The sequence below is a fragment of the Phoca vitulina genome, unplaced genomic scaffold (assembly GCF_004348235.1).
Source record: "Phoca vitulina isolate PV1807 unplaced genomic scaffold, GSC_HSeal_1.0 scaffold22, whole genome shotgun sequence".
Lineage (NCBI taxonomy): Eukaryota > Metazoa > Chordata > Mammalia > Carnivora > Phocidae > Phoca > Phoca vitulina.
In genome coordinates, this window is record NW_022589725.1 from 9,525,529 (window position 1) to 9,552,302 (window position 26,774).

Sequence of the window (26,774 nt, forward strand, 5' to 3'; positions counted from 1 at the left end):
CAGCATCTGCTAGGAGACCTTTAAAATAGAGACTGGCAGGGTTACCCATGACAGCAGGTCTGGAAGAAGGGCTGTAGCATAGAAGCCCATACTTCCAGAGCTCCCCAGGGTGAGGGCCTCATTGTCACACAGGTAGAATGGGAGTAAAGGAAGAAAGTGAGGCTGGAGTTGTCATCAGAGGATTTTGTCTAAGATGCCTACCCAGCAAGGCCAAGTCCCTTAGCGAAGAGAAGCTGAGTGGGGAGGAGGGGGACCAGCAGATGGAGACACAGAGGGGGAATAAGAAGCAGTGGGCTGGAGGGGGACTGCCTATGCCAGGGCCGGAGGCACCGTAAGGCCCTCCAAAAGCATCACTTAGCAGAGAGAGCCAGCATGTGGCTTCAGTCATCCAGAAAGTCCCAACATCGGACAACACCTGTGCTGGCTACCTTCCCCTGCCACCTGGAGGGACCAGAAACGGCCACTAGTGAACAAGGGACAGAGCCGACAATGACCACCATGCCCAGCTCCCTCCTGTGGGCTTCATAGCCCGAGTCAGGCTTTACCTGCAGAAGCATGAGATCTGAGGTTGGTAAGACTGAAGCTTTGCAGTGAGGCCAGACTTGACTCTTAACACCGAAAAATGAGACTATTCCTTACGGTCTAAAAGTGACTGGAAAAGCTCAGGGATCTGCCCAGAAATCACCCAGGATTGGAAAGACAGTAGGGAGAGAAAGTCGTTTCTTGCTCTGCCCCCTGCAAAGGCAAGTTCATTCATTCGATAGACTAATTTCCTTTGTACAGAATATGCATAGGATTCAAGTTCATTTATTTACATCAAACACCAACTGAGCACTTGAAACATGTCTCTTTTCCTACAACAATCCAATCCCAACTGCTTCTGACTGCCAGGAAAGTCGGAGTCATGTCTGAGAAGCAACAATAATAGCTCCCACCATGTGCAAGGCCCTGCCTGAACACTCCCTGATCTCATCTCCCCAAGAACTCTCTGGGGCCTAGCTTATGCCTCAGTGTATAGATGAGGAAACTGAGACTCCCAGAGGAAAACTAGCTAGCCAGAGAAAGATCGAAGCTCTCTCTACTAAACCAGAAATAGTCTATGATTTTCCCTGGTCTTGGTTTTCATGGTTTACTCTGTGACGCGGGGTTCCCCTTTTTCTCTGATCATGCACAGACTGTCACCGGAGGACTTACAACAAGTGTCAGGAAGGACAGGTGGTCGCTGTGGACATGAGAGACACCTGCAAACCCACTCCGCTGAGAAGGCTCAGTGCAGACACCATCCTCTTCCCTGCAGGTTCTAACCTCACCATAGGTTCGCCTACCTGAACTAATCCAAACAGGGAGGTGCAGCTTCAGTAAGCCCTGCCCACCAGCAGGTGGCTGCTCTGAGCCAGGGTCAGGATCCCAAAGCAGGGGCCCTCTCTGACCCCCTCACCCTATTGCCAGTGATGACATCTCCCTCTGTGACCCCCGTTTGAGCTCCAATTTGTCCTTTGGTGGGAAGTTCAGTCTCAAGCCTTCCCGCTTGTGCTCCTAACTATCCCTCCAACCCTGGCTGGCCCACCATGGATTCTTCCCCGGCATTCCCCACATCTGGTCCACCAGGAATGGTCCCTGGGGGTTCCCTTGTGAGAAACAAACACCCCCCGCCCCCAATCTCAGTACTCACTTGGAAGCGTGCGACTGTTGCTGAGGCTGCCAGTGCTGGGCGGAGGGGAGAGGGACTGCAGGGAGACATTGTCCTCCTCCTGCGAGCAGCCCGCCTGGATGGCCCGCAGGTAGCTGTGGCTGCGGGAGCGAAAGTAGCTGGGCAACGGCAAGTCCAGTGCCTCGGCGGCTGCAGACTCCGCTTCACTGCAGGCAGACTCGCAGGCTGCCTCATACTGGTCGCTCAGATCTGCCTCCCGTACCTAGCCGGGCAAAGGCGGGCATCAGGGGCCAGCAGCGCCCATTCTGGAGGGACAGGATGCTTGGTGGTTGGCTCAGCGGCAGGGCTGGAGAGTCGGGGGCGGGGGGCGGCTCAAGTCAGCTCACCCTTTCCTCACATCTCACTCTTTGGACCTCAATTTTCCCATGTCTACAGTGCAGGAGAAACTAAGGATACTTAGTGGATCTTGTGTGTTCACACTGATCAACTGATAGATCCTGAGGTCACATCTGAATTCAGCCACAAAGAAGGCTATCATCAATTAGTAATGTCTACCTTGAATGTTGGAATGGGAGGTGGCAGTAGGTGTGCTAGATAATTACCATCTTATGGTCCAATTCCTTTACTTTCACAAGCAAAGAAACTGAGGGCCAGTGAGGGGAAGATACTTGCCAGGTGTACCCAGTGAGGAAGTGGCTGAATCAATACTCCAAATATGAATTTAAGGAAGATTAGTCTAGCCCTGGAGTACAGAATGAATATTGGGAAGGGAGTCTGGAATGGAGGCTGAGGCCAGAGATGAAGCTGATGCGACAGTCTGGTAAGAGAAGAGAAAACTGGAACGAGGGTAGTGGCAGTGAGGATTGATTAGTGATGTCCAGGGCAGTATGCAGAATGGTGGCATACATACTATTTGTCATCTTACTCCTAGTTCAACCTTATCTAGATGGTTTCTAAGTGTCTCTCTAGAGATGGCCATCCAAGATCCTACAGATCTGCAGCTGAGAGTGTGAGCATACAGGGCCCCACCATACATATACTCTCCAAGGGTTCTGGAAGGGTCTGTTTGACCCAGGTCTCAGGCCATGATGGTAACTGGAGACCACAGAGTATAAGCCGAGGAGTCGGCGGGCAAAGGATGGACACTGAGTGGAGGTCCTGAGGGGAAGCCTGGGCAAGAAGGGAGGGGGCAGAAATTGACTGAGCACCATGTGGAGGAAAGATGGAGTTGTGCCTGGGGCTAGCTCTGCCTGTGTGACCTCCGACTATCACCATCCTCTGGGTCAGTGTTTCCTATCTAAATGAAATGCCTGGCACTGCATCAGGTAAAATGACTAGATGGATCACCACCCAATCTGGAGCATATACGTTTGGAAAGGTCTAAATTTGTGCTGTCCAATATGGTAGTAGCTAACCACATGTGGCTATTTAGGTTTTAAATTAATTTAAATTAAACAAAAAATTCAGTTCCTTAGCCACACTAGCTACATTTCACTTGCTTACGCCACGTTACGGGACAGCGTGTAGTACAGAACATCTCCATCTTCACAGAAAGTTCTGTCGGACAACACTGATAAATTAAAATGTAGGCCATGTGGCATACCCAACATTCATTTGGAGTAGGTTTGAAAGAGACAGGTGTTTATCCTCCACGGCTGTAACCTGAAGTACACTGAGAGGCCCTTGTGATTGCCAAGGGCAATGAGGTCTTGCTTTGGGATTGCAGGCATGGCACAGTTCTGGAACTGGACTGCCAGAGTTTCGACCCTGGGTCCATCTTTCCTTGCAGTATGAATATGGGCAAGTCACTTAACTGCTCTGTGCCTCAGTTTCCCCATCTATAAAATAAGGGCTAATTAGAGACCAAATTTCATAGGATTGTTGTCAAGATTAAATGAGATCATTCATATCACATGCTGAGAACAGAGTCGGGAGAATAAGCACCTGGTGACCTGTCCCTATTATTAAAGGAAGCTCCGTGGGGTGAGGGCAAGGATTTGTAAGTATTGGTTAAGATGCTTCCGAGCTCTGGGAGGTTAGGCCAGCTGGTCAGAGCTGTTGGTATGTGTGTCACTGAGGAATTACTGTGTGCAGGGAACACCCTGGAATTTTGTATGTTAACACATCACATCCTTACTACAAGCTTGTGGAAGTTAGCGGAGGAAGAGGTCAGTTGGTCCCCTGTGGGCTCCCCAAAGACCCTCTGGAACACTGTGTTTGAGAAGAACTGTGACATGAACATGGGAGGCAGGCACATGAGGCATCCATGGCTAGAATCAGGAGGTGAGGGGCCAGTCCTAGTGTTGCCCCTTGGACGGGTCACTTGTCCACTCCTGGCCACAGGGAGGGGATGAGCTTAGAGCCCCTTTCAGCACCTCTTTCTGGTCTTGGAGCTGGGAAGGAGGAGAGGACCACTTCCGGGGCAGGGTGGGTGTGCCCAGGAAGGGGGCACCCTTAGGGCAAACAGCCAGAGGGCCAGGACTAGCTCCACCCCACCAAGTTCTATAAAATGGAAAAGTCTCTGCATTCATGCCAACACCCCAACATCCTTAAAGGTCTTGTTGGAGCCCAAGAAAGGAGAAAAGTTAGGGAATCTGAGGTCTGGGACCTGGAGGCCAATACCACCAGCCCCCAGCTGCCAACGTGTCCAACTAAAACAGTCTCCCTAGCTAGAAGACTCCCAGGGTCCGCTTTCCTTTACCCTGGGATTATTTCTTGCCCCATCCATAGGACCTAGCCCATTCTTTCCCATTTTTGAGAAGAGGAAACTGAGGTGCAGAAAAGTGAAGTGAAAGGGTCAGTGAGGGAAAGGTCAGGGCAGAGCGTGAGCCTCGACTCCATGCTCACGGGCGGTGCCTTTCCTGGCCCTGGCGCTGCCGGCACCTGCTGGGGCCGGGGGCTGGGACCCCTCAGGTGCCAGGCCTCAGACCTAGCCCTGCACTCTGGGATTGGGGTACGAGAGAATGGCAAGCATACTGACCTGCTGCTCATGGCCAAACAACTGGGGGATCAGGGAGGCCTGTCCAAAAATCTGCAGGAAAGAGAGGGTGGGGTTATGGGGAGACCAAGGCTGGGGGCTGGGGTAGGGTATTCAGATTCGGCTGCAAGAGGACTAGTGGCTGGCTGGGCTAATGTCCTCCTCAGACTGGCTGAGGCCTAGTCTGTTAGGAGGTCTCACTTAGCTTCCTCCAGGGATGGGAGGCTCACTCCTTCAGGGGCTGGGTGCTACCGAGGCTTTGTAATCTGCTGTTTACACTTCTTTCTTTTGGTCTGGCCCCTGGGAGATGCCCTGTCTGCTGCCCCTCACCTAGGCAGGCAGCCCCCCACCCCCCAGATCTACAGATTAGTCCCAGAGCCCAGAGCCTTCTCTTCCCTGGTCAGGGCCTACATAGTCCAGTGCCTGGTGGGAAGGGGGCTCCTTCTGGCAGGAGTCAAGGCCTCAGAGACACCGTCAGAGCTGGGACATCTCTGACTCTAGGGGCACATATGTGGCTCGGGTCACTCAAGCTTCTAGGGGTGAGGGTTTGAGGGCTCAGAGGACCCTGGCTTAGGAGAGAGCTGTGCTGGGCAGAGGGGAGTGGCAGAGACCTGCTGGGGTCCCCAGCCTGGCTGATTCCATGCACCCTTTTGTGGAGCCAAAGGACAAAGTGTTCCAGATGCCCGGGCCAGGCAGAGGTGAAAATGGGGTGTGTGAAAGAGAAAGACTCAGAGAGAAACATGGATATGGGACCTACGAGAGGGAGTCAGATAAAAATGTGAATGAGGGGAGAGAAAAACAGAGGGAGACAGATACAAAGACAGAAGACTGAGAGACAAGAGAACGCAGTAGGATAGGAGACACAGGGAGGGAAGCCATCCATTCAGCAGGTACCCATGTGCCCTGTGCCCACGTGCTGAGGACAAGGACGTCATGGGGAACCACACGGCAAGGTCCCCACCTGCAGGGAGCTCCCGGTCTTAAGAGTGAGACAGACATCAAGTAAATAAACAGATATAACTCCAGACAGTGATAGTGTTGTCAAGAAAATCAAGCAGGATAAGGGAACGGTGTCCTGGGGGATCCTTTCGACGGGTGATAGGGCAGGTTCCCCTGAGGTGACATTTGAGCCAAGACCGGAAACACAGAGAAGAACCAGCTGAGCAAAGATCTGAGAGAGGGGTGCTCCTGGGAGAGGAAACAGCAAGGTGTGTGAGGTGTGTGAGGAGGAGAAAGGAGGCAGGTGTGGCTGAACGTCTGAGATCCCGGTGTCAGAGGGAGGCAGGCCCACACCCAGCTGAATAAGGAGTCTGGCTTTCACTGGGGGCAGGCGGGAGCCATGGAGGGTTTGCAGCAGGGACATGGTGTGATCTGCCTTACATCCCTCACAAAGCTCCCTCTGGCCGTTGGGAACAGAGTGCAGGTGGCAGGCCTGGAGGCCAGGAGACTTGGTGGGGCCTGCATGAGGGTGGCAGGGACAGAGTCCCACGGTTGGGGTGCTCTATTCCTCCCCATGTCTGAGGTCAGTGTCCTTGGTCTGGGAATGACAGTGCTGAGTGCTGAGGACAGTGCTAGGGGCTCAAGGGGGGATGCTATGGCCAGGCCAGGAACAGCAGAGTGGTGAGGAGCTGGGATCGGAAAGCCTTCCAGTGCTAAGCAGCGCATTAGCCCGGGCCATGGGGCTACATGCAGTGGGACCTGGGGCCTGTCCCTGCCCAGAAAGGAGGCTGGGGCCGCATCGGGTGCTTAAACTGCCCCACTCTGCTACTCCTAGCAGGTGTTGCCCTCTCTGGGCCTCGTCTCCCCATCCACACTATAGGGGAGCCCTCGAAACTTGGCTGGTCCTCCCTTTGCAAGTCCTAAAGTACTGTGCACATGGCAGGGGCTGGGGTCCAGGTGTAGGTCTGACAGCCCCGGATCTCTGCCCAGCTCTGCCTCCTCCTTGCTGTGTGAGCTCACCCAGCTGAGCCTCAGTTTCCTCATCTGTGAATTGGAGATATAAATAATAAGCACACCTCCCCCCCACCCCCTGACGTGGCTTCAAGGAGCTGGGAGTTAAAGAGAATGAAAAGTGCAGCACAGCATGCTTATTGCTGTTAGTGGGAGAGGTGTCTGGACCTTGAAATTCTGACTTTCTACTGAGCCTGTGGGACATGGAAGTCCAGAGTGGAGAAGCAACTTACCCAAGGTCATACAGCAAGATAATAACCATAAAGTTAGCTACCCTTTGCTGAGAACACTACGTTCCTATCTCCTTAATTCCTCACAATGCTTTGAAATAGGAATTATCACCCTTCTGCGTAAATAAGGAAACTGAGGCTCAAGGAGGGAGTGACTTGTCCTGGGTTCATACTCTCAGTGAGAAGACTGAACTCAAGCTCAGGTCTCCAGTTCCCTCTTTGCAGGGCTCCTAGGCCTATAGCAGTGCTGTGACCTCTCCCTCGGGGCCCTCAGCTCAGGCCATGGCATGTCAGGCCCTGTGACCGCTCTCCAGCCACAGGACAGTCAGTGAGACAGACATACGTACACAGGCAGCTATGGGAACAAAGACCAAGCAGAAGCACAGTGCAGACATCTGGGCACCACTCGCCCTGGGGTCCTCCTGGGTGAGAGCTGGGGATCTCCCAAGCCCACTGACTTTGGCTAGCTGCCACCCTCACCTGGCTGATGCAGCTGGAGTCGTTGAGGCTGTCGCTGACAGGGTTGTAGTCCTCCTCCCAGCTTGGACACTTGGAGGGCAGCAGCATGTCCACTGAATCCAGGCGGTCCAGACTCCTGGTGAGGGTGGGGAGCAGACAGGGCTCAGCCCACCCATTGCTCAGCCTGAGAAACAGGCCCAGAGGGGGAAAGACTGGCCAAGGCCATCCAGTGGCAGAGGGAAAAATAGAAGTCACTGCCAGCCTGCGTAGTGTCCGGGGGGCGGGGTGGGGGGAGGTGAAGATAGGGTGGGGGAGGCAGGTCAGGGACACTGAGCAAGGGGAGAGCTCCCAGCTCTGGGAGGCTTGAATCTGGTGGGTGGGGTGATCCTCACCTGTCATGTCTGCTGCAGCCACGAGGTGGCAGCACAAGCTCACTTTTGAGCATTTCAAACCGAGGCAGCCCACACCAGCCCAATGCTACAGCCCTCTCCCCCACAGGTCTGGGGCAAATCCGATGCGCCGACAGAGGAGGTCGGTCAAGGCTCACAGCCTTGATCTCAGGCTAGAGCTGCCCAAAGGGCATCAGTTTCAACACAATATCCAGGTAGCTTCCACCAGACCCCCACAGACTCAGCACTTCTCATGGCCCCTGCTCTTCAATTTTTCTCACATCTACCTGACCCTGGGTTTCTCCCTCACCACTGCTCTGGGTTAAGATCCAAGCACCCAACAGCTCAGGCCTTGACATAGATGGGCTTTGATTGGAATGGAGCTTCCTTACTGGGTGACCCTGGGCAAGTCATGACCCCTTGCCCATGTCTCCGTTTCCTCACCTACAAAGCGGGGGTGACACTGTGCCTGCCTGCATGGGGCTGTGATGAGGAGGATTCGGGAATCACACTAAAGTGCACTGGGGCAGGCACAGAGCCCAGAGTGCGGCAAGTGCTAACAGATGGCGCCCATTACTACTGATACTATTATTATTATTTATTTCCTCTCATTCAAGGTCTGGGCCTGCCTGAGTCCTGTCCTCCTTTCCCACCTCAGTGCCCACTGGTCATTCATGGAAATGTAGGCTCCCAGGACTAGAAGGGGTCTTAGAGATCATCCAGCTTAGCCCCCTCACTTAAAGATGGGGAAACTGAGGCTCAGAGAGGGACAGACCTGGGACTGGCCAGTGGTGTCCTGAATTCCCAGCTGGAGGCCATTCCCTGCCTTCTGTCCCACTGTGAACCCCCTAAGCAAATCCCTGTGGCAAGGAGACTCCAGGCTTCTCGGAGTACACTGCCCCTCTGCCTCAGCGCTCTGTCACTCTACCTGCTCTCTTACCTCTGTCGCAGTCCTCCCAGGCCCCCTCCTCCCAGAAGCCTTGGCTCTTGCCCTCAGTAGTTGAAGAACTAGGACGAAGCTTGTTTCCCTTAATGCTTCTTTTTGTTTCTGACTTGCTTTTGTTTCTTTTCCTCAAACGACTTTGAATCCCTCCTACTAAGTTTTACCTGTTTTGTACTTGATGATGGGCTTTCTGTAACTTTCTTCCCCCCTCTCATTCTTTTCCGTTCTGATCCCCATGGTGATTTCTGCATGCGAAAGTCTCACCTTTCTCTAACATTTTAATTGTTGTTTTCTGTGTGCATACATCTCATTTGTTCATACTTTCATTAACTCTTCCAAGTCTTAAAGCAACAGGAAAGGGCTTGAATGGTGGAATTCCAGGCAGGGTGACAGGACAGGTGAAGGCTGTCTATCTCCCTTTGACTTCTGGATACATCCTCCTCCCCAGTCTAGGAGCTCACCACAGGGATCAGTTACAGGGCCAAGGGCAGAGGGGGCTCTGGCCTTCCCTGGAAAGCAAGTACCTTGCTGGTACAAGTGGTGGGATCACTAGGGGCAGGGTTCTCCTAACCTGAAGAAGAGGATTCCCTGGCCCAGTTCCCCTGTGGGTGTGGAACTCACCTGGTGATGTGGCTCCTGTGGGCAGGGCCAGTCACTCTGGAGAGACTCTCCTTATCGTTTACCAAAGGATGAGACTCACCAGTGGTCAGGGCTTAACTGTGGGGGGCTTATGGCGGAGCTCTCCGGAGTCAACTCGTCAAAGGAAGGGGCCAACCTAAGGACGAGGATCTCAGGGAGAAGGCTTTAACCTAAAGTCGGGTTTACCTAGGGGGCCTGGATTATTGGGAGCCCGGGTTCACCTGGATCTGAGGCTGTAGGGCGGGATTCACCTATGGGGCGGGTTTTCCTAAGGGGCCGTGGGGAAGGAAAGCGAGGCTCCCGGGGGTGGGACACGCCTGTGAGGAGCTCACCTATGGACTAGCCTTGCCAGTGAGCGGAGCCTGTGACAGCGGAGGAGGCTTTCCCAGGGGAGAGCTCACGTGCGGGGGGCGGGAAGGCCTCCAATGGGCTGGTTAGCCTGTGGGCGGGGCTCCCAGCAGGCGGGACTTCGGAGACCTCCTGGGACGGGACTCAGACTTCGGAGCGGCTCTCCCGGGGGGCGGAGCTCCGGAGGGCCGGGCTAGCCTGTGGGCGGGGCTCTAGGAGGCGGGGCGGCGCGCTCACCTGCGGGGGTTGCTCTGCTCTCCCAGCGACTGCTGCGTGGCCCTCAGGTAGCTCTGGCGCCGCGCGGCCGTCTTGGGTGAGGGCTTGGGACTGCCGCCGGACTCATCGCTGTCCTCATCGCCCATGGCCTTGATGTAGCTGCCGCTGCGCATGCGCCTGCACGGGATGGGGCCCTCGGCCGCGGCGTCCGCGTCGCGCGGGGACAGCAGCGCGGTGTTCCACTCGCCGCCGCCGCCGGGCACCTGAGGATGGGCGGACAGACCTCAGCGAAGGTGGGGAGGGATCGGGGGCAGCGCACACTCTCAGCGCGCCGCTGGCCGCCCATCCTCGCGCCCAACACCTGGAGAATGGTGCCCCGGACCCTGAAGCTCCCCGGCTCCCCGCCTCGGAGGGTCTCAGCCTTCCGTGCTGGGTACTGCCATTGGAGTCACCCAGCAGCAGGGCAGAGCCCCGGGCTGGGAAGGACACTTGAGTTCCAGAGCCGGCTCTGCCACAAGTTCACTGGGTGGCCTTAAGCAAATCCTTGCCCCTCTCGGACCTCAGATTTCTCCATGGATCCCGGGCTGGGTGTGCCCCAGCAAAACCGGCCAGGCTGTAAGATCACAGTGGGTGTTCACTGCAGCTCCTTTTCTGAGCACCCACTGTGTTCCCATCACGTCACCCTGCTATCTTAGAGGATGGCCTATGATCCCACTACACAGATGAGAACATCAGACCAGACTGAGGCCCTCAGACCTGGCACCAAGATCCTGTCCTAGGATGGGGGTGGGGGGAGGACTGGTCAGAGGATGCCAGCACATCAGTAGAGCGGCAGGGTCTTGGAGCCAAGGGACATCCTGTATCCCTTACTAGTGGGTAAGGCCAGGCACAGCGTGCAGAGAGACTGGTGGGGGTCTGGCAGCCAGGTAGTGACCTGGAAAAGGGGCTGTTTTCCCATCTGACATGTATACACAGTGAACATTCACCTCACGATGAAAGATTTCACACATCTTAGCACTTACAAGGTCCCTCAGCCCAAGCACAGAGCGAAAACACCTTGCCATGTACACACATCTCAGAGAGCAAACGTACCTTCCCCCACCCCCCATCTCCCCAAGGACATGTCCCCCAGTAGCCACTCATCACTGCATGCCCCCCAACAAGTATACAACGTGAACACAGAGCATACTCACACCCTCCTCACGAACACGCCACACTGCGGACACACGGCAGCATGTCCCCACCTCACTGTGTCTTTGCCTCAACACACACAGAGTGCACACCCTCGCTAGGTTCGACACGCTTCACCACAGATGCCTGGGTGACACACTTCTCAGTGTATACAGCATCGCCATTCTTCACCACATGCAAACCGCCCTCCCAGAATCACCACATCTACACAGATACAACATCCTTCCAGGTGCCCGTATTGCCAGTGGCCAATTCTCGGCTGAGGGACGGTCCCATCTGGGATTCCCACCCCAGGACCCCCCCGCCCCCTGAGCTAACTGCCCAACCAGTCACTAAGGCCCACACAGTCTACCTCCCAAACCATTTGCTAGTCCATCTTCCCTATCTCCACCTGTCCCTTGGGAAGGTGGCCTTAGCTATTCCTGCTTAAAACCTGTTGCTACCCCAGCACCCCACCCACCCACCTCCCATGACCCAAGCAGATAGCGCAAACCCCAGAGCCTGCAGGGCCACCCTTTCATGGTGTTTCTGAAGCATTTTCACATGATCAGACCAAACCACACCATTTTGAGAGGAAGCCAGGTCACACACCACCCTCTCTGATGTTTCTAAACTAAGGAAGTGGATTGAGAGCCACAAAAGCCTTAAATATATAAAATACTGCCTAGATTTCCATTTTCCTCCTATTGAAAAAAAAAATAGCTTTTCCCCCCATAGTCTCACTGTCTTTGGAATTTTTATATAGAATGACAAGAACTCAGGGCATTGTCAGACTTTGATGTTCATCTGGTTCAAAATGCATCTGTGTTCCCAAAGGCTGGCCAGGCCTGTGCTGGCACACTCCCCAGGATGTAGCACTCACTACCTACAGAAGCAGCCCCCTCCATCTTGGTGGGTTCTGAAATCTGCTTCCTGTAACTTCCACCCACAGCTTGGGTTCTGCCCCCAGGAACTGCACCCAGTTCATAACCCCGGGCTTTGCTCTTGAGGGCCCCAGGGGGATGTGTAGCAACAGAGATGTCTCTGAGCCTTTTGCCAATTTCCAGGAGTGTGGCTTTGCAAAATGCGTATTAAGTGCCTCAGTAAACATTAACACTTGAAAGGAGAAAGCTAGTCCCCCAAGCTGGCTTAGGGCCTCCTACAGCCCTCCATGCTGATCTCCATCACACTCTGCTCACACTGACATGACTATCTGTTCATGCATCTTTCTCTCCCAGCATCCTGATAACTGGGGCTCTGTCTTATTTATTTCTAGCTCTGTTCACTTAAATGTCCATCTGTTCCTCTGGCCCTCTCTCTTCTCACATTTCCTGAGCACTTCCTCTCTGCCAGACCCTGTCCTGGGCCTTAGGGACACACAGCTGCATCAGATGTGGTCCCTGTCTTCAAGGAGCCCCTGGTCTGGTGGGGGTAGCAGGCAGGAGGCTGGCATTTAGAATGCCATGCAATGGGTCCTATGAGGAGGGTGGAGGGCACAGCTTCCAGATTTGTCCTCTAGAGGGCAGGTACACGTTTTAGTTCCTACTCTTGGGCTGGGCTCAGAAGAACCCTAATCAATGTCTGCTGAAAGCATGACCACCGGAAGGAATCCCCTTATTAGCAAGTACCACCAGATACCCATTTCACAGGTGTTTATTCACAGAGGCCCATAATGAAGCGACTTTCCAAGTAAATCTGTGGTACAGCTGAGTCTCAGAACAGGTGCCCTCCCCATATTCCTTACCCCACCCCTAATCATGGAGGGACCCACCTGCAGGTAATGGTAGGCTAGACCCTGGTGGCAGGATTTGGACTTTAGCAGGCTCTTATCCAAGGTGGCTGAGGTCTTCTGGCAGACTTCATGGGCGTGGCTGAGGGTCAGAGTGGACCAGGAGCCCCGCTTGACATAGTTGGTGTCGGTGCCCACCCCAAGGCTGGGGCAGGCGGCTGGGGGTGCGGGTGGGGGCGGCGGGGCAGTCAGCTCAGCGGTGTTGTTTTTGGCTGCTTTGAGCATGTGCCCGCTGATGGTGTTGTAGGCGTGCATGAAGTAGCGTGGCTGGCTGCGTTCCGCCTGTCTGCCGAGCGTCATCAGCCCAGAGGCTGGGCCACTACTGCGGAAGGCGCCACCCTCGCCGTCCAAGTTGTCATCAGAGCTCCACCAGCCCGAGATGTTGGAGCGGCTACGCCGTTTGGGTTCCCCAGCCTTGGCCCGTTCCTTGCTCTTGGCCCTCCGGCCCTTGCCGTCCTCCAGGCCACCTTTCTTGCTGCCATTGCCACCGACCTTGGCTGCCGTGCCCTCCAGTGAGGGCGCCTTGGTGAAGAAGAGCCGCTGGACCGAGTGGACCAGGTGGCGGATGCGGCCAGGACTCTCACCTCGGGCCTTGGCCTCACCACGGGGGAACTGGAGCGTGCTAAAGCCATCGCGGTGGATGGGCAGTTGCTTCTCAAACTGGTCCAGGAGGTTGGCAGGCAGCCGGTTGATCTTGGTGGCCTGGGCATGGCTGGGGAAGGGGCTCTCCTCTGGCACCTCGAAGTGGGAGTTATAGTGGATGCGGGGGAAGGTGCTGCTTGGAGGCGGCAGTTGGTTGTTGAGTGGGAAGAGACCATCCCCAGGCAGAGCGTTCTGGCCAGGGAATCGAGCCTCGCGGGCAAAGGCCTCCGTGGGCGATAGCAGGTAGGGGTTGCGGTCAGGCCCTGCGAACAGGGGCTCATGCGGTGGGTCCAGGCTGTCGGAGAGGTGGCGAGGGCGGCTGTCACCGAGGCCTTTCATGATCCCGGCCCTCAGGGCAGGGGCCGTTGCCCTAGTGGGGCGCCCGGGTTGCCTCTCCCGGGCAGCAGCTATCCTGGGGAGAAAAAACAGAGAGGAAATCAGCTGAATTTGGAGGGGACAGGGTGCTGGGAATGTCACCCAGGCCCCCACAGATCTCAGGATGGGGAGGATTTCTGAAGACTCTTGGCCTACCTTTAACACTGTAGGGTGGAGGACAAGAAGACAAACGGAGGCCCACATGCCATATGTGTAATTCAAGGTCATAGTTCAGGCTGGCAAACTGTTAAACAGATCCTACCTTGATGAATATATCTTCATGATAACCTGGAAAGCCAAGTTCGACCTCAGACTTCCAGGTCTCCTCCAAATTCCATGATCGAATGTAGTGGGTGGGGGGAGTGGCTCACCCTCTGTTTTTCTCCCATCTCTGACTCTATCCCTTGTTACAAGGAGCCACACGCCCACACGCACCCCAAGCTCACTCCACGTGCCCTCAGGCCTAGGGATGGCCCCACGGGCAGTGCAGGCCACCCATGGGAAGATCCTGTGCTGGCTGTGGAAGCAGGCCTGGGGCCATTTGGTTAGGGAATTCCAGGGTCCCCAGTATCCAGAGTGTGGCTCTGGGTAAACATGTCCTCTTGGCCCCTGAACACTCTTGCCTATGAGTGGTTCAACATGGCTGAAAGAGGGCCAGAGAAGCCTTCTAAAGAGTAGGACCCGTCTCACCTGAGTCTGAGAGCAGTACTGTCCAACTCTCACTTTAGCAGAGGAATCCTATATCACATGTAGACCCTCTATAAAAACCCACTCTGCCCCTCAACAGATGTCTACCGAGTGTGACTTTTGGGCTAAGCGCTGGGGGCTGCGAACATCAGAGAAGACAACAAGCCCATTAGCACATCATTTCCGACTGAACAAATCAGCGACGGTCAGCCTGAACAGAGTTCTGAGTGAGTCAGTAACCGGAGCACATCCTCAGGACTGGGTGAAAGGACAAGGCCTTGGATGGGGGTGGCATTTAGGTGGAACCACTGTGACTCAGTTTCCCCATCTGTAAAATTGGGCAGTTGGACTGTTTCGATCTTCCATCCAGGATCATGCTGGAAATACCAGTCTCAGTACTTTGGCAAGTACCTTTCTTTTCTGTGCCTCAGTCTTCCCATCTGTACCATGAAGCAGAGGGGAGGTTAGCGAGCTTTCTAAGCCCTGTCCCCACCACCAGCTCGACTCAGAGGAGTCCCACAGCTTACTATGGACTGTGTGCCCGGTGTGCTAAGAATCTGAAAGCAACCAGTGTGGCTGGAACAGAGCAAGTGAGGACAAGGGCAGTGGGGGTAGAGATCTTGGAGGGCTGGGCCAGGCCAGAGTAGACAGGCTCTGGCTGAAGCCAAGTGTGGTAGGCAGAATGATGGCTCCCAAAGTTGCCCATGTCCTAATCCCCCAAATCTCTGATTATGTTACTTGACATGTTAAAAGGGTCTTTGCAGATATGATTAAGGGTCTTGAGATGGGGAGATTATCCTGGATTATCTGGAAGGGTACAAACCTAATCACATGGGTCTTTTTAAGAGGGAGGCATGAAGATATGATGATAGAAGCAAGAGGTCAGAGAGGTGTGGGGGTCACCAGCCAGGGAATGTGGGCAGCTGTTAGAAGCCAGAAGAGGCAAGGAGTCAGATTCTCCTCCATAGCTTCCAGAAGGAATGCAGTCCTGAGACCCATTTTAGACTTATGACCTCTAGAACTGTAAAATAATAAATCTGTGTCGTTTAAAGCCACTAAGTTTTTGGAAAATTGTTACCGCAGCAATAGGAAACAATTATACTACATGGGTTCTGGTGTCTGAGACTCCCTCTCACCCCTTAAGAGTAGCTCTTAAGGCAAATTCCAGATCCCAGCAAACACTGTGTGAAAAACACTGGCCTAGGTGAAACCCCCATCATAGAGGTGGGGAAACTGAGGCCCTTGGAGGGCAACAACTTCCCCAAGGTCACACAGTGGGCCCAGTGGCAGGGGCAGTGGGGGACCCACAGCTCTTCCTACTCCTCTGCATAGCTGCCTTGCGACTGTCGCCGGGAGCTGGCCAGCCCCACAGCCCTCAAGGATCTGAGGATTATTTCCTTGGACCTAGACGTTTCATGACCAACTGTGCCCTAAGCCTTCCTAAGCCCTGAGACTTCTGCAGGGTCCACCTGGCTTGAATTCTCTGCCTTCCTGCCAGACACCCTCCTTGCCTCTAGGAGTCTGATGGACCCAACCCTGGAGGCCAGAGCACCGTCATGACAGCCCTCGTGGCTGAGTAGCTCCTGGGAAGCATCTCTGCTCCCACCAGCTGGCTTGTGAGAGCATTTATCCCCAGGCTGGAGAGGAAGTCCACTGACTGACAACTTTATTACATCATATCCTCACAACAGCCACATGAGATGGGAAACCTCCATTTTACAGATGGGGAAACCAAGGCTGGGAGGGGTCATTCTAGCCAAGGCGCAACTGGTAACTTGGGACACCAGCTGCCCCATTAGAGTTCCAGAAAGTCAAGGATCCCCCTCACTCCAGCCAGCAGCGGCTCCCTCTGGGCAAACCTCTTCTTGAAGACAATTTCAGGCAAAACCACCTCCATATCCCTTCTGGGCTTCCTTGCATCCCCTCGGGGCTGCAGTGATCCCTGGGCTCCAGGGCCAGCCTCCTTGGCTCTCTAGCTGGAGAACTGTGTGTGCAGCAATATGTCCTTGATGCCCGCTCAAGTAAGGCCAGATCCTGAAAACTGAGGACACTATTTGCAAACACGGCCCTGCTGGCTCGCTGGCTTGGCAGGGGCCCGATGCCCCAGAAATGCTGGAGGTGGAGAGGGCTGGTCACCAGGAGCAGAAGGCAGTGGTGGGGCACTGCCCCAGAAGTGCACACCACACTCAGTTCTCTCAGCCCAGGGCACCTTCTCCATCCTTCCCAGGGAGAAGCTGGCTTCAATTTCACATCACAGGCACTCCTGATCCCCAGGAATCCAGGGTTGCCCCAACAGGACCATGTGAGCCTGGGACCGTGGCTGCCTCCCTAAGCCTCAGACCGTGTTTGTCAAATGGGGCCAAGAGGAAGAAGTGAAGGAAAGTGTGGGCAAGCGCTTGGTGAATTGTGAAATGCTGGCACACGCTCGTTCCCTAGGAGATAAACCCTGGCTCAAGACCTGGTGGTAGTCTTGACTGATGAGGCCCCTCATCTGGCTGGTGGGGGGAGTTGGGTCCCTGCCTTGGAGGTGCCACTGGAATTACAGGAGGGAGAATGGGGCTGCCACTGTCAGGGAGCCCTCTAGAGACCGAGACACCTTCATGACCACAAGTAATCTCTCAACTTCTTTCCTGTGACTGGGCCTCATTGTTAAAAGGAGTCCCTTTCTCTGACTTCTGCGGCCCATGTGTCTGTCCTTCCAGGGCTCTGAGTGGGCACATGGTGTCCCTGTATCAGTAAAATTCTTCAGTGTCACCCAGTGGGGCTCAGAGACACCTGGGCATCTCCTTGAATTCTTCCCTCTTCCGACTTTCTATGTCCTTCCCCTTGTAACAATACCCACGGTGCCTGGAAAATGATTCCACCCCAGTCTTACATCCTGTAGTCTAGGTGGAGCCAGCTCTATCCCAGAACCCCAGGAGCGGACACATGACCCAGGTCTGGCCAATCAGAGCCCTGCACCCCTGAGTACTGATTGGCTCAGGGGTGGAAACAGGATCCTTCCTAGCCAATGAGAGCTGGCCTGGGATTATGGCTGGACTCTTCGGAAAGAGGTGCCTTTCTCTGTTAGGGCTGCTGTGCTTGGCAGAGCGTCAGCCTCGAGTCCTTTGTTGAGATCTTGCCTAAAGTCTCAGAAATGAGAGTCGAGACTTTTTGCTTAAGTTTGAGTTGGGTTTCTGTGTCTTTCAACAAGAGCCTGACTGATACTGGCCTCATGAACAGTTGGTCACTACAGCGGTGGCTGTGGGTGCCCGCTCATATCTCCTGTGGCCTCATCACTGCGCTGCCCAACAGACTGAGTTCAAATTCTCAGCATCTGCATCCCTGTGGGAGGCGGGGGAGCCTTCTCCAGCAGCTGGAGCCTGCTCTGCTCACATGTGGCTGGCAGGAATTGCCAGAGACTTAACAACCCCACCCCCACCCCCACTGCCAAACCAGCTACAGCTCTCAACCAATGATTGCTGGGGAGCTGGTGTATAAATACCCAGCTCCTTCACGCTGCAGGTGGGACAACCGAGGAATGGGCTCTACACTGACTCCTGGAGCTGACCAGTGGGAATGAGTTCTAGTTATCTGCAGTGGTCACTTGCTTGATAGCATTCCCTTAGTCGGCTACCTCCCCTTCCCTGACTTACCTCTCCCCTCCCACACTGTGCTGCCCGTTCCCAAATGAGGTACTTGCACTTGAATCTTTGTCTTGGGCATGTTTCTGGGAAACCTCAGGTATGACAGTCACGGAGTCCCAGTGATTCTGCCTCAGTTGTGTCTCCTGATGCCATTTCCTCTCTGCATCCTCCACCTCTGTCACTCCCACCACTCACCTGGACAGCTGGACAGCCTTCTTCCTGGTCTTTCTGTGTCCACTCTGAGAGCCCTGCGGGTTCCAAGCTGCAGCTAGAGTGATATTGCTAAAATGCCAAAGCACTAGTGTTCTTCCTCTTCAGTGGCTCCCCTTGGCTCTTGGGATGAATGCTTGACTCCTGAGCCTGGCATTCAAGGCCATTGGAGAGCTATTCTCTGTAGACCTCTGTCAGTTTCAGCCACGTGGCTTTCTGGAGCTAAAGAGTGTCATCCTGGGGAAGGGACAGCATAAGGCCTCACAGCAAGGCCACTCCTGGCCTGTTACCTGGGTCTCTTGACTCAACCCAGGCCCCAGCCCACTGGCTCACCTGAAACTGAAGGTTTGCAAAGAAGGGGCCAGGATTGCCAGCTGAGGAGCAGAGGGTGAGGAGGGTGGGACAACATGAGGAGGTGCCTTAGCAGAGTGGAGGTCTGGAAGGCCAGCATGGTCTAGTTTTTGCCAGTGTCTCCAGCCTCGTCCCCATCCCCTGCTCCCCTTGCCAACCAAACTCATTACCTTGCTGGATTTTCTTTATAGTTCTCATCACTCTTGGAAACTCTCACATATTCCTTGCTTGCTAGTTTATTGTTCATTGTCCCCTGGGTCTGTCCTGTCCAATATGGTAACCACTAGCCACATGGGCTATAGAGCACTTGAAATGCAGCTAGGGCAATTGAGGAGCTGCCTTTTTAATTTAATTTATTTATTTATTTTAAAGATTTTATTTATTTATTCATGAGAGACAGAGAGAGAGAGAGAGAGAGGCAGAGGGATAAGCAGGCTCCCAAGGAGCAGGGAGCCCAATGCGGGACTCGATCCCAGGACCCTGAGATCATGACCTGAGCCGAAGGCAGACGCTTAACCATCTGAGCCACCCAGGCGCCCTGCCTTTTTAATTTTAATTAACTTAAATTTAAACATCACATATGGCAACTGGCTACCATATTGGATAGTACAGTTCGAGAACTTCAAACGCAACTCCAGGAAGAAACCTACTCCAGCTCCCCCTCCTAAAGCTGGGGTCAAAGATACTCTCTTCTAACACCTTGTCCACATTTTTTTATTTGGAAACTTAATTCACTTATTTTCTGATTTTTTATATTCTAATAAATGTGTCATTGGAAAGGCTATACATTTCTCCCTGAGTACCGATTTGGCTACATCTCATAGATTTTATTTCCCCACAGGTTTTTCCTCCTCTTTTTAAAAAAATTGAGGTGAAAAGCACGTAACACAGCAGTAGCCATTTTAAAGCGTATAATTCAGTGACATTCAGTACATTCACAATGTTGTGTAACCACTACCTCCATCTAGTTCCAAAACATTTTCTTAACCGCAAAGGAAACCCAGTACCCAATGAGCAATCACTCCCTGTTCCCTCCACCTCCTGGACCCTGGCAAACACCAATCTGCTTTCTGTCTCTATGGATTTACCTATTTCCCATGTGTTTTAATTGTGGTAAAATGTACATAAAAATTTGCCACTTTAGCCATTTTTAAGGGTACAGTTCATTGACATTAATTACATTCACAATGTTGTGCAACTACCACCATTATCTACCTCCCAAACTCTTCATCATCACCCCAAACAGAAACTCTATAACCAATGACTCCTTATTCTCTCCTCTCCTCCAGGCCCTGGTAATTTCTGATCCACTTTCTGTCTCTATGAATTCGCCTATTCTAGATATTTCATATAAATGGAATCATACAACATTTGTCCTTCTGTATCTGGCTTATTTCATTTAGCATAATGTTTTCAAGGTTCATCCGGATTGTGACATGTACCAGAAGTTCATTCCTTTTTATGGCTGGATCATATTCCATTGTATGTAGAGTCCACAGTTTGTCCATTCATTTGTTGATGGGCATTTGGGTTGTTGCCACATTTTGGCTATTATGAATAATGTTGCAATCAAGAAACATTGGCACACAAGTATCTGTTTGAGTCCCTGCTTTCAATTCTCTTGGGTATATACCTAAGAATGTAATTGTTGGGTCATACGGTAATTCTGTTTAACTTTTTCAGGAACCACCAAATTGTTTCCTACCATCTTACATTCCCACCTGCAAGGTATGGGGTCCAATTTCTCTACCTCTTCACCAACAGTTATTGTTTGCTTTTGGATTTTTTAAAATTATACCCATGTTAGTAGGTATGAACTGGTAGCTCATTGTGATCTTGATTTGCATTTCCCCGATGACTAATGATGTTGAGCATTTTTTCATGTGCTTATTGGCAATTTGCATATCTTCTTTGGAGAAATGTCTATTTAAGAGTTTTGCTCATTTTAAAATTGGGTGATTTGTCATTTTTTGTGGTTGAGTTGTAGGAGTTCTTTTTTTTTTTTTAAGATTTTATTTATTTGAGAGAGTGAGCGAGAGAGCACAAGCAGGGGGAGTGGCAAAAGGAGAGGGAGAAGCAGGCTCCCCACTGAGGACCCTGGGATCATGACCTAAGCCAAGGGCATACGCTTAACCGACTGAGCCACCCAGGCGCCCCAGGACTTCTTTACATATTCTTGTCCTTATAATAGGATTTTCTTTCTTTTTTTTTTTAAGATTTTATTTATTTATTTGACAGAGAGAGACACAGCGAGAGAGGGAACACAAGCAGGGGGAGTGGGAGAGGGAGAAGCAGGCTTCTCGCTGAGCAGGGAGCCCGATGTGGGGCTCCATCCCAGGACCCTGGGACCATGACGTGAGCCAAAGGCAGACGCTTAACGACTGAGCCACCCACGTGCCCCTATAATATGATTTTCAATAGTTTTCTCCCATTCTGTCCCTACAGGTTTTAAATAGGTAGTGTTTTTACACTTTTCCTGGACTGGCCACTTACTCTTTCCTTCCTCATTAGCACCGATGGCCTCCCTGCTCACAGCATCCCCTGGCCTGATGGCCCCATAAAGAACATGAGTCTATGTTCCCATAACCTCCTTGTGGGCAAGGGCTAGTTCTTCTCATCTGGGGGCCAGAGGAATGAGAAAGGATCTGGAGATGGATGGCCATGTAGTGGACGCTGTGGTGGCCACTCAGGTCCCTCATAGGATTGAGGCACTCATATGTCTCCAGCGGCCAAGCGTGGGCTGCTTACAGTTCACACTGGGCAACCGCTAGCATTTGCTTTCAGCCAAAGGGAGACTCCTCACCCACAGTTACACTCCTTCTCAGGGCAGCCAGCAGCCAGCAACTGGTTGATGTGTGGGCACCAAAGCTTGGCCCCCTTGCCCAATCCAGAACAACCTTAACGGGCCAGCCCAGCCCCAGAGCGGCCCATGGGATCAGCAGAGCCTTTGTTGCAACTGCATCTCCTTTCAATTCCTGCCCCTCACCTGTCACAGGTATTCCCAGACTTCCTATGCAAACCTCAGCGTCTGTCTCCTGGGGAACCTGACCCTAAGACAGGACATAACTGGATTCGACTTCTTTCCCTCCTTACCAAGGGACATTCAGCAATTTAATCACTCCTCTTAGGCCTCAGTTTCCTCTTCTATAGCACGGGGATGAGAATCCTTACTTTTCAAGATTATGATGAGGATTAATTGTGATATCATATGGGAAACATCTGGCCCTTAGGGCTCAATAGACATCAGTCATGCTCCCCTCCTCACCTCACTGTGCTTTCCTGGGGACAGGCCAGTGCTTCTGGGGTAGGGATGCTGCAGAGCATCGTGCGAAGTGCATGGAACTGCACCTGGATTCAAATCCTGGCTCTGCTCTTGCAGCAGCCTCGGACTGGTCACCCTGGGCCTCCATTTCCACCTCTAGGCAGTGGGGGTTTGAGTGAGGGTTATGTGGGCATCTGGTCACACTGATTCCCTCTGAACACTCTTGGTCAGAGTTCCTGGGACACTGGGTGCTAGCCCCTCAGCCACCCAACCCCTAGCAGGGGCAGGAGCCTCACCTTGGGGAGGTCTTAAAATAGGCAGGCCTGGGCCTTGCAGGGGAAGCAGCTGGCTGCCTCGCACTGCCTTTGTCTCTGAGCTATACTTAGGGCCCTCCGGGTGCCCGTAATTATCTCTCATTAATATAAGCCTCATTGCCCTCACGGAAACATGGAGGAAGTAGCAGAGCTGCTGCCTCCCTGGGAACCCTCCCTGCTCGGTGGTGCAACTGTGGTTGCTGTCACTACTCTCATCTGCACAGAGTGGGGTCTCCCTGCCCTACACCCCCCGCTCATTCTGGAGCCAGAGTTGGCCTGTGAGCTAATTAGGGACAAGGCCAGGAACGGAGCCCAGCATGGCTCTTCCTGATGCAAAACTCACCTGATTGCCTCATCCCCCTAATCTAGAACCTTCTGTGGATCCTCTTCCCTCCTCACTTCAAACTCCTTGTGAGGCAGTCAAGACCCTTGCTGATGTAAACCCCAAACCCCTTTTCTGACATTTACAAACCCACTTCCCCTCTTGACAGCCACTCCCTTTAACCAGTCCAGATCCCTTAGTCTTTCTTGCCTCTATCTTCTGTATTTGGTGGTACCAGAAAGGCTGGTTTTGTCTAAGATTATGTTAACAGAGATAGTCTAAATGAAGGGAAGGGATAGTCCTCTTCAGCACTGAATCGTGTTAAGAGAGCGAGAACTAGAGCAGGGCATGGGAGGGTGAGCTAAGTGAGGAACGGCTGGGAATGATGTGGGTGGAATGGCAGAACATTCTGGGGATGTTCACGGCAGTCCACGGCCGACACAGCCGCTGCCATAGGCCTCTGCAGGGCAGAAGTGTGGAAGGGGAAGAGTGGGCTCTGCGGAGCCTCCAGGGGCCTTGGCGCTGCCTGGGGCGGGGCGGTGGGTGGGGGAGGCAGGCTGCGTTACTCCGGGTACCCCTCGCATTCTCCTCCTACACTCCTTGCCACACCTGCGCTCCCTCTTGCTGGCTTCTCCTCCTCTGACCCCTAAGTTCTAGAGGAACTGGGTGCTCTTTGCTCCTCTTTACCCTCTCTCTCCTGCTGATCTCATCCAGACTCGTGGCTTTAAACACCACCCATACCTGACAATCCTAAATTTACATCTTCCGCCCAATCTCTCTCAAACGCCAGACGCCTATCTCTGCCTCCCTGACATCTCGCCCGGGATGTCTGACAGGTCCAAAAGCGAATGCCTGATCTCCCTCCCACCCCAACCTGTTCCTCCCACTGTCTACCCCAATTCCGCTCATGACAACACCACCCTCCTGCTCGCTCAGGTCAGAAAGCTCAGGATCATCCTGGACTCCTCTTTCTCTCAGCCCCATATCCCATCACACAGCAAAGCCTTCAAAACGACTCCGTCTTCAAGATATCCCAGGATCCCACCACTTCTCGCCACCCTTACAGCCCTGCCCGGGGCCAGGGCCCCCTCGTTTCTCCCCCAGATGACAAGACTCCCATGGCCCTTAGACTCAAAGCCAATCTTCTTTCTCATCTTGTTTCTTCTTGCTTTTCCGACTTCATTTCTTGCCCCTACCCCCTTGGGCCTCCATTTGTTCCCTGAACACGGGTCATTAACTCCTATCTTGGGGCTCTCGCCCTTCCCGTGGGTCTGACTGAAATGCCGTGTCCCCCTCTGAACACAAGACTGCTCCTTCGCTTCATGCAGTCTCAGTGCACAGGCTATCTCTGCAGAGAGGCTGCCCCCCCCCCCCATCAGCAGGAGCATCTCACCTGCCAGCCCTCCGCTGCACCGCCCGGATTTAGGTCTGATGGAGCTTGGAACCGCAGGGACAGGGTCTGTCTCCGTCAGTGTCCCCAGCACCCAGCATGGGGGCGGGACGCAGGAGAGGCTCATCAGCTTTTGCTGAATCAAAGACCTGCAGAAGGTCTTGGGGGATGCCTAGAAATGATGAAGACAGTGGGGCAACTACAGGATGGTGCGTTTTCCGCTCCAGTTAGTCACAGTGATCATTTACTGAGTGCTTACTGTACACTAGGTGCTTCCCATATGCGTACTCATTTAATCCTCACTGCAGCTCTTCCTGGTGGGGATGAGGAGTCCCCTGGGGCAGTCAGGTTCCAAATGCACCCCAGTGGTCCCCATCTCCTGGTATTCACATTCCTGTGTATGCACCCCGACACTCCCCTGCCGCAACATGAGGCAGGATGGACCATGTAACCCGTAGGATATTGTGGAAATGACCAAGTATGACTTCTGAGGTAGGTCAGAGCAGACATTGTGGCTTCCGCCTTGCTCTCTTGGATCTCAGTCCCTGAGGGAAGTCAGCCGCCATGTTGTGCGACAACCAAGCAGCCCTCAGGAGAGATCCACCTGGGGAGGAATGAGGTCGGCTGACAGCCAGCATTAACTTCAGAGCCATGTGATGAGCCACCTTGCAAACGGATCCTAAGCCCCAGTTAGGACTTCGGATGGCAGCAACCCCTGCTGGCAACTTGACTGGAACCTCAGGGAGACCCTGGGCCAGAACCACCAACGAAGCTGCTCCTGGCTTCCTGACTCTCAGAGACTGTGTGAGATAATACATGTTTATTGTTTTAAGCCACTGCCAAGTTTCGGTGTAATTTTTTATGCAGACATAGGCAATACACCCATGAGAAAAAGCACCTCAAATGGCAAAAGGTGATTGTTCTAGGCCCCTCAGCTGGTGAGGGAGGGGGTGCTGGTGTGGATCAGTCTGACTCCTGAGGCCACATTCTGTGGCTTTGCCCACAAGGCTGAGCTTCCAGGATCCTTTTCATCTATGACAATTCTGTTATCCTGATGAATTCAAGGTCCGAACTGCTTCCAGCCTAAGTCTGTGTCCATAGCAACTGTTTGAAAAGCGTAACATTCAATCAACTGGTTGTTTGGTCAACGAGATAGCGGGCCATGGCTCCGGCAGATACCCTGGATTGGGCTGCTCGGGACATGTGGCCGACACTGTCCCTGCTGTCCCCAGAGCAGGGCCTCCTCCTCTGCTCGAAGCTGAATTCCTCTGCTGCCCATCCTGACAGTGAACTCTGAACCCAGGGCGCAGCATGGGGGTGTTGCAGTTCCTCTGGCATGAGGGGTTCTGTGGGGACAGGGCTGCTCACCAGGCCTCGCTGAGCCCATGCCCCACTGAAACCTGCCTAGGCTCAGCTGAGGCTCCAGGGGTCACAGACCAAGCCCCTGAGCCCCACCCCCAGCACGCATCTTTGCGTGCTAGGTATGGAAAAGACAGAAGGAAACAGGCCTAGACCCTCAGAACAAAGGGACCACAGAGGCAGAACCACAAAGTCATCCTTTCAAAAACCCAAATAGAATCACTTCACCCAGTTCCCTTAAATTCCTTCAAGGTCTCCCGTTGCCCTCAGGCAAAACTCCAGCCTCCTCATCCTGACTTAGCCAAGCTGGCCTCATCTGTATTTCCTGCCACAGGGTCTTTACACATGGTGTTCTCCTTTTGACTCTTCACATAATCCGGCTGCTTCCGCTGATTCGAGTTTCTGCTCAAACATTACCTCCAAGGGGGCCTTCCCCGACCCCGTATCTAAGATGGTTCCTCCATCCCACCCTACTTTCTCTCTTCACCCCCTTCTTGGTTTCCTTCAAAGCACTTCTCAGGATCTCTAGTTATTCTGCTTGGTTCCTTGTGCACTTGATTAATATCTACTTCTTCATGCTCTATGGGCTCTGAGATTGGGGGGGGCACCATGCCTGTTTCATTGTCCATGGTATGGCCAGGACTCAGGACAGAGTCAGCACCCAGGAGTCCTGTGCACAACAGCACTTGCTAAATAAAGTAGTCAGAGCCTCAGAGGCGGAGGAGCTGGAGAGAACTGGAGCTGCCCAGTGGAAGAGAAGGTTTTGATTGCTGGGCTGCCCCATACCCCTTACTTGCTTCTTCCTCATGTCTGGGTCCCAGATGGCCTGGGCTGGTGTTTCTGTTCCCCAGAACCTCCCTGAAAAGGCTGTGTCCTTAGCCTCTTCCCCTGCTTAATACCCTTGAAGCTCAGAAGAGACATCCTTTCCTCCAAGAAGTCTTCCCTGACCTTGCAGATGTGGCGGGTGTGTGTGTGTGTGTGTGTGTGTGTGTGTGTGTGTGTGTGTGTGTCAGGGCTCCTCTGAGTTTCCCTCTGATGGGAGCTAACACCCTAAGGAATCACAGACAGTCCCAGGGGTCCCTCTGTACCAGAAGCAGGACCCTGCACAGAGCTGACTCTCATAAATGTTCACGCGTGAAGAGGACATTCATTCTGGTTTGCCCACGTTCTGCCTGTTGCCCTGAGTCCCTGATGGCTAGTGCCCTGTCTCATTCTCAAAGTGTCACGATTTAGATGATGAATTATAAGCTTACCCCTGCAAGAAGGAACATGGGTCTGTGGCTGAGATGGAGTAAATGAAGTCTGGTCTGAGATTCTTCTCTGGATTTCTAAGCCAAGACTCCCTCAATCCATGGGAATCAGGGTCACCCTACCTACACCTAGGAAAAACCTGATTGGGGGAGGGGGATGAGAGGGTGACGATCACAACTGCCGCCCCTCCACCTCCAGACCTCACCTGGGGTGACCACCAGACA

At 53.3% G+C, this 26,774-nt stretch overlaps 1 protein-coding gene across 4 annotated transcripts in view; it reads right to left on the reverse strand.

Moving 5' to 3' along the window:
* DLGAP4 (DLG associated protein 4) overlaps nt 1-26,774 on the reverse strand; it is a 193,252-nt gene that overhangs the window by 68,055 nt on the left and 98,423 nt on the right. For 3 of the 4 annotated variants that reach the window (XM_032420070.1, XM_032420073.1, XM_032420071.1), the window contains exons 3-7: nt 12,744-13,815; nt 9,824-10,065; nt 7,289-7,403; nt 4,632-4,682; nt 1,673-1,913 (exon numbers count right to left, since the gene is read on the reverse strand). In XM_032420070.1, coding sequence (XP_032275961.1) covers nt 1,673-1,913; nt 4,632-4,682; nt 7,289-7,403; nt 9,824-10,065; nt 12,744-13,742 — 1,648 coding nt within the window. In that variant the 5' untranslated portion in view covers nt 13,743-13,815. The remainder of the gene's footprint in view (nt 1-1,672; nt 1,914-4,631; nt 4,683-7,288; nt 7,404-9,823; nt 10,066-12,743; nt 13,816-26,774) is intronic. The other variant, XM_032420072.1, reaches the window with a different exon arrangement.